The 10,411-nt window shown below is 40.1% G+C and overlaps 1 protein-coding gene across 1 annotated transcript in view; it reads left to right on the top strand.

Annotated features, from left to right (window-relative positions):
* Positions 1 to 4,387: 4,387 nt before the first annotated feature.
* The window catches only part of ttc27 (tetratricopeptide repeat domain 27), a 143,640-nt gene continuing 137,616 nt past the window's right edge, over positions 4,388 to 10,411 (top strand). The window contains exon 1 of the mRNA XM_061911092.1: positions 4,388 to 4,691. Within this exon, the coding sequence (XP_061767076.1) occupies positions 4,598 to 4,691 (94 nt within the window). The 5' untranslated portion in view covers positions 4,388 to 4,597. The remainder of the gene's footprint in view (positions 4,692 to 10,411) is intronic.

Genomic DNA, 10,411 nt, shown 5'->3' with positions numbered 1-10,411 from the left:
CCACCTCCATCAGCGGCTGGATTTTAACGGAGGGACAGCTACCTAGGACAACATTGATAGAGCCTTTGCGGCGTATGTGCTAGAAGACATGCAGGCTATTTCTACAGTGGAGTCACCCGCTTTCAGGCTGCGAATTAGCATGATAGCGGGCGTCAAAGGGCAAATGGCATGAAACCATTTTCCAAGTTCCTGGACACAGTGGACAGTGAGCACATAAACATGGAAAGCCAGCTAAAGGAGACACTCCAAACTCTGCCTCTGCTCATCATTCAGCACTGAAGGTAAACACTCTGTCAATTCACTTATATACTCTTTCATTCTTGACTTCTAGAGTGTTTGATTATCACAATACTCTAAATCAGTGGTTCTTAACCTGGGTTCGATGAAACCCTCAGGGGTTCAGCGGCGGTCAAAACATACCTGACTCTTCGTGTAAATACAAACTTCTCCCTGTCGGCGTATTACGTATACGGCAACAGCTGACTGATTTGCAGGCGTGTAATTTTTTGTGAGTTTACGTACTGTCTTAGGTACGTTGTTTGAACAAGGTGATGATGTTCATGCACGGTTCATTTTGTGCACCGGTAAAAAAAAACATGGTAACACTTTAGTATGGGGGCCATATTCACCATTAATTGGTTGCTTATTAACATGCAAATTAGTAACATATTAGTCATTATTAAGTGCTTATTAATGCCTTATTCAGCATGGCCTTATTATAACCCTAACCCTGACCCCAACCCTAACCAAATAACCCTAACCCCAACCCTGACCAAATAACCCTAACCCCGACCCCAACCCTAATCAAATAACTCTAAATTAAGTCTTTATTACTTAAAATATGTTCCCGTAGTGTCCAAATAACTCTAAATTAAGTCTTTGTTACTTACAATATGTTCCCCATACTAAAATGTTACCAAAAACATATAACTATGTCTTGAATTAAAAAAAAAAAAACAACATTTTATTTTTCACTAAAGAAGGATTCGGTTAATGTGCATATGAAACTGGTGGGGTTCGGTACCTCCAACAAGGTTAAGAACCACTGCTCTAAATGTATATACTATAAAGTTCACAAACATAAAGAGAGATCCTAGTGGGCAAGGCCAATCTTTCCTTTTCTCTAAACTAAAAGTGGGGAAATATGTAGAGCGTTCTGGGCTTCATTCAGTACAGTGTTGATCTCCTGAAGACATGATTTCATTTCACAATTCTTTGAGAGAAAAAAAATGCCTGGTTAGACTTTGTGTATGTCATGTGTGCCTTCCTTGGGGGAAGCCAGGTTTACAGCTATGATGTCATTATGCTGTTTGCTACTTATGCATGTTATGTTGCAGCTATTTAAAATAGTTTTGTCAATTTTTTCTGTCCTGAATTAAATTGGCCCTTAGAAACATATCTTTTTCTTTGTGTATTGTCTGTAGACCACATGGCTTTGATTGATTGAAACTTTTATTAGTAGATTGCACAGTACAGTACATATTCCGTTCAATTGACCACTAAATGGTAACACCCGAAAAAGTTTGTCAACTTCTTTAAGTCGGGGTCCATGTTAATCAATTCATGGTAGCTTAGCAAAGTTTAGTGATGCAAATGCATGTCAAGTTGATCAACAAACCGGAGGGAACCCACGCATTCATGGGGAGAACATGCAAACTCCACACAGAAAGATCCCGAGCCTGGGATTGAACCCAGGACTGCAGGACCTTCGTATTGTGAGGCAGACGCACTAACCCCTCTCCCACCGTACTGAAATGAAGGCTAAAAGGGCATTAATGGGGGCCTTAAAAAAAGAGAAGTAACTAAATAGTTACTTTTCAGAGTAACACATTACTTTTTGGTGTAAATAACTGAGTTAGTAACTGAGTTACTTTTGAAATAAAGTAACTAGTAACTGTAACTCGTTACTGATTTTCAGTAACTAACCCAACACTGTCTGTTACAGAGAACAAAGAAATGGGATGAAATTGCTATGGTATAGAAAGGGGTAGGATTAAATAAGGTCAGGTGTTAGCCCAATGACTTTAACTGGGGGGGCAGGAGTTCCGGGAGGGAGAGGGAAGTGATGTTATTGATCGGAAGTAGGGCAGTGTTTTTCAACCACTGTGCTGCGGCACACTAGTGTGTTGTGAGATACAGTTTGGTGTGTCGTGGGAGGTTATCTAATTTCACCTATTTGGGTTGAAATATGTTTTGCCAACCGGTAATTATAGTCTGCAAATGATGTGTTGTTGTTGAGTGTCGGTGCTGTCTAGACCTCGGCAGAGTAACCATATAATAAATACTCTTCCATATCGGTAGGTGGCAGCCGGTAGCTAATTGCTTCGTAGGTGTTGGAAACAGCGGGAGGCAGCATGCAGGAAAAAGGTGTCTAATACTTAAACCAGAAATAAACAACAGGTGAGTGCCCCTAAGAAAAGCCATTGGAGCTTATGGAAGGCTATGCAGAACAAAACTAAAAGTCCCATCTTAAAACTCATTTGTATACTCTAGCCTTAAAATAGGCTGACCATACGTCCTCTTTTCCCCGGACATGTCCTCTTTTGCAGCGTCAAATGTCCGGCATTTTGAATTAGGGTTGCATCAATTTTCAATGTAGGTCCAGGGTTAAGTTACTGTATATATATATATATATATATATATATATATATATATATATATATCAGGAATCAGCAACATTTACCACTCAAAGAGCCATTTTAACCCGTTTCACAAAATTAAGAATACAATGGAAACCACATCCATTCTCGCGAATATCTGCTGGTGGTCACCCAGATAACAAGAATAAGGGCATGTTACGAAGCCATTGCCTTTAACGCCTTCTACAACATGTACAAACATCTTGTCAGTCCAGTAACATGTTGTATGTGGCTTCCGCAGACACACGTACGAGATTGCAAGGGATACTGGATGATACAGGTTACACTGAAGGATGTGATATAAACAACTTTAACACACTTACAAATATGCGCCACACTGTGAACCCACACCAAACAAGAATGACAAACACATTTCAGGAGAACATCCTCACAGTAACACATTATAAACGCAACATAACAATTACCCAGAATCCCTTACATCTATGACTCCTCCAGGCTATATTATACGCCCCGCTAGCACCAAACCCCGCCCCCCCCGTACGTCGGTTGAGATGGGCGGGGTGGGGGCGTATATTGTAACACATGGGATTCTGGGTAATTGTTCTCTTGTGTTTATGTTGTGTTTTAGTGCAGATGTTCTCCTGAAATGTGTTTGTCATTCTTGTTTAATGTGGCTCCACAGTGTGGCGCATATTTGTAACAGTGTTTAAGTTGTTTGTACGGTCAACGTCCGTGTGACTTGTATGGCTGTTGGCTGTTGATCAAGTATGTCTTGCAGTCACTAACGGGTGTCATATTACAGAGAAAATGTTTAAATTGTTAGTATGAACATAAACCTTTATACAACAGGCGACATATATTTTTCGACTTGAATGTAAAAATACACATAAATATTAAAAAAATAAGATTTACCTTAAAATTACATATAAAACTGTTAGATTGTTAGTATGAACATAGACTTTTATATAACAAGTTACATATTTAATGAAAGTTAATTACTGTAATTTCACATGAATTTGAAAGTAATTTGAGAAAACTGAAAATGATATGTATAATTAATTTGGTATTTTTCTGTAAAAAAAAATAGAAATATACATAGTTTGCCATTACTGGCATAATACTTAAAATAACAGGCTGTTTGTTTATTTACAGATAATGTCTTTAATTCTACAGTTTTACAACCTATTTAAAAAAAAAAGAAAAATTACAGTAGAAATTTAGAGTAAATTAACCATAAAAATTGGAATTTTCTTTTACAGTGTATGTATACACATTTGTTTTCTTTTTTTTATTATTTTTTTAAATGAATTAAGTAACGTTTATGACAACCTTTTTCCAAAACACAATATAGAATGTGAGATACAACAGGATAATAAATACCTTTATAATTTGTTTTCAAAACGCTTACAAAAAAGTGGGACCCCAAAAATGTACAGTGGGACCCCATTTTTATGACTTGATGGGGTCCCCGGGACCTCATTTTAAAAATCTCTACCGCCAACACAGCAGTCAACAGAGGAGAAAAAATGCTTTACTTAAATAAATATAATATTTATAAAGCAAGTTCGAGTATCATTGGCAAATTTTCACCTACTCCCGGCCTTGGCGTGCTGCCCGCCTTGGTACACATATATGTGTCCTCTTTTTGGGATTTCAGAATATGGTCAGCCTAGTATGAGCCTACATTCCTGGGGTTATTACAACATATCCGTGTAAATAAACACAGACTGGTTGAAAACCATCGAGCCGCCCGCCTCTTCCGCCCGCTCTTGCTGCCTGTCGAAGAGGCTGGAATGATCACGTGTTCCCAGAATGCAACGCGCAACTGTCATGGTTGTCCACTGGCGGCTCACACAGCACATGGTAGCAAATACAAACAAAGTTCCCGTTTGAATGAGATACTATTGATACTTTACTCCCACTGTTTGGATTTATACACGTAAGAAAGCCACGTCCACACGCTTTGGAGATTTCTACGGGAGTAGGAAGTAGCCGCTATGACGCTTGTTGACGTGCAGCTCTCCATCCTTCGAGGCTTTTTAACAACCAGCGAGGCGACGGAATGGAAGCAAAACATTTTCACAATTCCAGGTGAGACACATCATTAACATGTTGGAACATTTACTCTATTCCCCGCTGAGACACATCATTAAAAGCCTACTGAAATGAGATTTTCGTACAAACCCCGTTTCCATATGAGTTGGGAAAATGTGGTTAGATGTAAATATAAACAGAATACAATGATTAGCAAATCATTTTCAACCCATATTCAGTTGAATGCACTACAAAGACAAGATATTTGATGTTCAAACTCAAACTTTATTTTTTTTTTGCAAGTAATAATAAACTTAGAATTTCATGGCTGCAACACGTGCCAGAGTAGTTTGGAAAGGGCATGTTCACCACTGTGTACATCACCTTTTCCTTTAACAACACTCAATAAACGTTTGGGAACTGAGGAAAATAATTGTTGAAGCTTTGAAAGTAGAATTCTTTACCATTCTTGCTTGATGTACAACTTAAGTTGTTCAACAGTCTGTGGTCTTGTTGTCGTATTTTACGCTTCATAATGCGCTACACATTTTCGATGAAAGACATGTCTGGACTGCAGGCGGGCCAGGAAAGTACCCGCACTCTTTTACTACGAAGCCATGCTTTTGTAACATATGGCTTGGCATTGTTTTGCCGAAATAAGCAAGGGCGTCCAATTTAACGCTGCTTGGATGACAACATATGTTGCTCCAAAACCTGTATGGACCATTCAGCATTAATGGTGCCTTCACAGATGTGTAAGTTACCCATGCCTTGGGCACTAATACACCCCCATACCATCACAGATGCTGGCTTTTGAACTTTGCACCTATAACAATCCGGATGGTTATTTTCCTCTTTGTTCCGGAGGACACCACGTCCACAGTTTCCAAATATAATTTGATATGTGGACTCGTCAGACCACAGAACACTTTTCCACTTTGAATCAGTCAATCTTAGATGAGCTCGGGCCCAGCGAACCCAGCGGCGTTCCTTGGTGTTGTTGATAATTGGGTTTTGCTTTGCAAAGCAGAGTTTTAACTTGCACTTACAGATGTAGCAACCAACTGTAGTTACTGACAGTGGTTTCATAAAGTTTTCCTGAGCCCATGTGGGGATATCCTTACACACTGATGTCGGTTTGTGATGCAGTACCGCCTAAGGCAGGGGTGCCCATTACGTCGATCGCGAGCTACCAGTCGACCGCGGGGGGGTGTCAGTCGATCTCCAGCCAGGCTTTTAAAAAAAAATAGACCTAAAAATTAGTGATCATCAATCTTCACCAAGACGTCACTTAAATGACATTCACGGTACCGGAGGGTCTTGTGAGATGACGCTGGCTGCTGCAAGATCATTATTATTAAAAATGACTGAGAGGAAGGCGAGAAACACTTTTTATTTCAACAGACTCTCGCGCCGTACCTTCCGTCAAAACAGGCAGCATGAAGCAGGGCTTTTATTGTGAAGATAGGAAATGTGCAGTCGGCCTTTAGAGTTTTGACGGAAGGGACGGCGCGAAAGTCTGTTGAAATAAAAAGTGTTTCTCGCCTTCCTCTCTGTCATTTTTTCATAATAATGAACTGGCAGCAGCCAGCGTCATCTCATAAGACCCTCGGGTGCCGTGAATGTCAATCAAGCAAGCTACGGAATTTGCCGCCAATGTTTTTCTTGTAAAGTGTATGGAAGCTGGATGAATTAGATGCCAAAAACCAACCACTTTCATGTGGTATTGTACAGAAAGGACAACTTTTTTTCTCCTCCATTTGAAAATGTGGGCTTATCATCATTACTGTCTGATTCCAATCAATGCAAGTCATCAGAATCAGGTAATACACCAACTTATATTCTTGTCTTCGTGAAAGAAAGACATCTATATGTGTTACACATGCTTGTATTATCATTAAACACATTTAACTTGTTTACAAAAATGTCTCTTTCATAAATAAATAAATATAAATGATATATATAAATGGGGTAGATCCCCTCGAGTTGGTCAATTGAAAAGTAGCTCGCCTGCAGAAAAAGTGTGGGCACCCCTGGCCTAAGGGATCAAAAGCCCGTAATATCATAGCTTACGTGCAGTGATTTCTCCAGTTTCTCTGAACCTTTTGATGATTTTATGGATCGTAGATGGTAAAATCCCTAAATTCCTTGCAATAGCTCGTTGAGAAATGTTGTTCTAAAACTGTTCGAAAATTTGCTTACAAATTGGTGACCCTCGCCCCAGCCTTGTTTGTGAAATACTTAGCATTTCATGCAAGCTGCTTTTATACCCAATCATGACGCCCAACTGTTCCCAATTGGCCTGCACACCTGTGGGATGTTCCAAATAAGTGTTTGATGAGTATTTGTCAACATTATCAGTATTTATTGTCACCTTTCCCAACTTCTTCGTCACGTGTTGCTGGCAGCAATTTCTAAAGTTAAAGATTATTTGCACACAAAAAAATGTTTATCAGTTTGAACATCTAATATGTTTTCTTTGTAGCATATTCAACTGAATATGGGTTGAAATGATTTGCAAATCATAGTATTTTGTTTATATTTACATCTAACACAATTTCCCAAATCATATGGAAACAGGGTTTGTATTTAAACGGGGATAGTAGGTCCATTCTATGTATCATACTTGATCATTTCGCAATATTGCCATATTTTTGCTGAAAGGATTTAGTAGAGAACATCGACGATAAAGTTTGCAAGTTCTGGTCTCTAATAAAAAAGCCTTGCCTGTACCGGAAGTAGCAGACGATGTACGCATGACGTCATGGGTCTTAGGGCTCCTCACATTGTTTAAAATCATAGCCACTAGCAGCAAGAGCGATTCGGACCGAGAAAGCGACAATCTCCCCATTAATTTGAGCGAAAATGAAAGATTTGTGGATGAGGAAAGTTAGAGTGAAGTACTAGAAAGAAGAAAAAAAGGCGAGTGCAGTGGGAGCGATTCAGATGTTGTTGGACACATTTACTAGGATAATTCTGGAAAATCCCTTAATCTGCTTACTGTGTTAATAGTGTTTTAGTGAGATTATGAATTCATACCTGAAAGTCGTAAGTAGGGCTGGGCGATATTGCCTTTTTTTAATACCGCGATATTTTTAGGCCATATCGCGATATACAATATATATTACGATATTTTGCCATAGCCTTGAATGAACACTTGATGCATATAATCACAGCAGAATGATGATTCTATGTGTCTACATTAAAACATTCTTGTTCATACTGCACTAATACATGCTACTTTTAAACTTTCATGCAGAGAAGGAAATCTCAACTAAGTCAATTTACCAAAACTGTATTTTTTATGTTATTACCAGGTGACTTTTCAAATGATGCTACATATTAGCAGTAATGCTACTTTTGGTAGCAACGCTTGTGCCCCACACTTGACAAATTAAAGTTTTCTAGTCGACATATTCCCGCTTGAAGCCGAACCATTGCAGACGATTGGCCCCGTGCTGTTTTTATTGGGAATGAATTCTTCCTTCATTTGTTACAAGATTTGCACCTTCTTTCTCCGCAACAACCCGCTAGCATCACAGCTAACGTTAGCCACGCCGCTACCTCTCCGCTGGGCGAGGGCGTATACGTATGACGTGACAGTAGGTGACGTATGAATGTGCGCCTGCTTGTCTGTGAGGAGACACAGGAAAGAGGAGGAGAGTGTAATGTCCGCAGCTGCGTGAGAACGTCTACTTGAATATTACGATATAGTTATTTTTTATATCACACAGAGACAAACCCGCGCTATATATCGTATATCGATATATCGCCCAGCCCTAGTCGGAGGGCTGCGGTGACCGCCAGTGTCTCTGAGAGAAGTCAGTGGAGGAGCCAAGACGACAGCTGCTGCAGGAAGACGCTAACTCCGCACTTAATATCACAATTTTCTCATCCAAAAACTTGCTGGTTGACATGTGGTAGAGAAATATGTTCGCTAAAGCTTCACAACAAACAAAGAAACACCGACTCTGTTTCGGTTGCTAAAGACAGCTGCAATCCACCGCTTTCCACCAACAGCATTCTTCTTTATAGTCTCCATTGTTAATTGAACAAATTGCAAAAGATTAAGCAACACAGAAGTCCAAAATACTGTGTAAGTATGCGATGAAAAGAGACGACTTTTAGCCGTAAGTGGTACTGGGCTAATATGTCCGCTAAAACCAATAACGTCACAAACACGCGTCATCATTCCGCGACGTTTTCAACAAGAAACTCTGCGGGAAATTTTAAATTGTAATTTAGTAAACTAAACCGGCCGTATTGGCATGTGTTGCAATGTTAATATTTCATCATTGATATATAAACTATCAGACTGCGTGGACGGTAGTAGTGGGTTTCAGTAGGCCTTTAACATGTTGGAACATTTACTCTATTCCACGTTTGACGCATTAACATGTTTGGAACATGTCAGCATAAATGGACCCTGTCATGAGTAGGGTTGGGTATCGAGTATCGATTGGAACCGGGACTAACTTTCCGATTCTCACGGAATCTTTCAAAAGTTTAAATTTCGATTCCTAGTTTCGATACCCATTCCGCCGACCGGAAAAAAAGAATAAGTCCGCCGACCGGAAAAAAAGAATAGGTCCACCGACCCGGAAGAAGAAGCCGCTGAACAGCAACGAAGAAGCGCCCACCGCCAGAAGTGTTAGCATAGCCGAGCCTATGTAGCCGAACAAGTCAGTCAAGCATGGATAGCGGCGTCGACGGTCGAAAGTGTGGCTTTATTTTACTAAAAAAAAAAAAAATATCAGCGAAATGTAACACGTGCGACAAGACTGTTTCGTGCTTAGGAGGGTGCACGTCGAACATGATGAAGCACCTCCGAATTCATGGAGTACAAATAAATGCGTGTCCCGTCTTCGACAGGAGACACTATCTGTCCAGAACGCTCACGCATCCTGCCTGAGAAGGCGGATATGGTAATTTTCCTAAACAAGAACTGTCTCTGATTTTATACTGTACCTGCTGCTAATCTGGACTGGGTTTTGCTAGTTGTTTTTTATTGTTTATTTGCTTTTCTGCACCAGGTTAGCCCATCAGTGGGAGCACGGTAACATGTTTAAGTACCTGCAGCATCATACACTTGTGTGTGTAAATGTGTTTTCATGAGGTTTTCAAAAATAAAGCTCTGTTGATGAAAGTGTACCCCTGTGAAAATGTATTCATAATTTATAATATTTATATTCAAGTTCATAGATTGGATATTTATATTCTAGTTGAAAACAGCCCTGTGAGGAATTTATAGTAAAGTTCATAAAAAGTTGATAGAATTAAAATTGATGGAGAATGTCAGACTATTTCATTCAGAAAGACTATAGGTTAGCTAGCTCATTTAAATCAGAATCGGAATCGTTCAAATTCAAACGATACCCAACCCTAGGTTTAGCAAAACTGCGTTACGTATTTTTTGTATCACGCTGTTGAAAACCCATCCATCCATCCATTTATTTCTACCGCTTGTTCCCTTTGGGGTCGCGGGGGGCGCTGGTGTCTATCTCAGCTACAGTCGGGCGGAAGGCGGCGTACACCCTGGACAAGTCATTACCTCCTCGCAGAGCCATCACAGATAGACAGACAACATTCACACTCACATTCACACACTAGGGCCAATTTAGTGTTGGCAATCAACCTATCCCCAGGTGCATGTCTTTGGAAGTGGGAGGAAGCTGGAGTACCCGGAGGGAACCCATGCAGTCACAGGGAGAACATGCTAACGCCACACAGGAAGATATCGAACGCAAGATCCAACCTAGGACCTTCGTATTGTGAGG

Source organism: Nerophis ophidion, linkage group LG09, assembly GCF_033978795.1.
Source record: "Nerophis ophidion isolate RoL-2023_Sa linkage group LG09, RoL_Noph_v1.0, whole genome shotgun sequence".
NCBI classification, from domain to species: domain Eukaryota; kingdom Metazoa; phylum Chordata; class Actinopteri; order Syngnathiformes; family Syngnathidae; genus Nerophis; species Nerophis ophidion.
The sequence above is the reverse complement of the archived record's forward strand: the minus strand, read 5'-3'. Positions and strand labels throughout refer to the sequence as shown.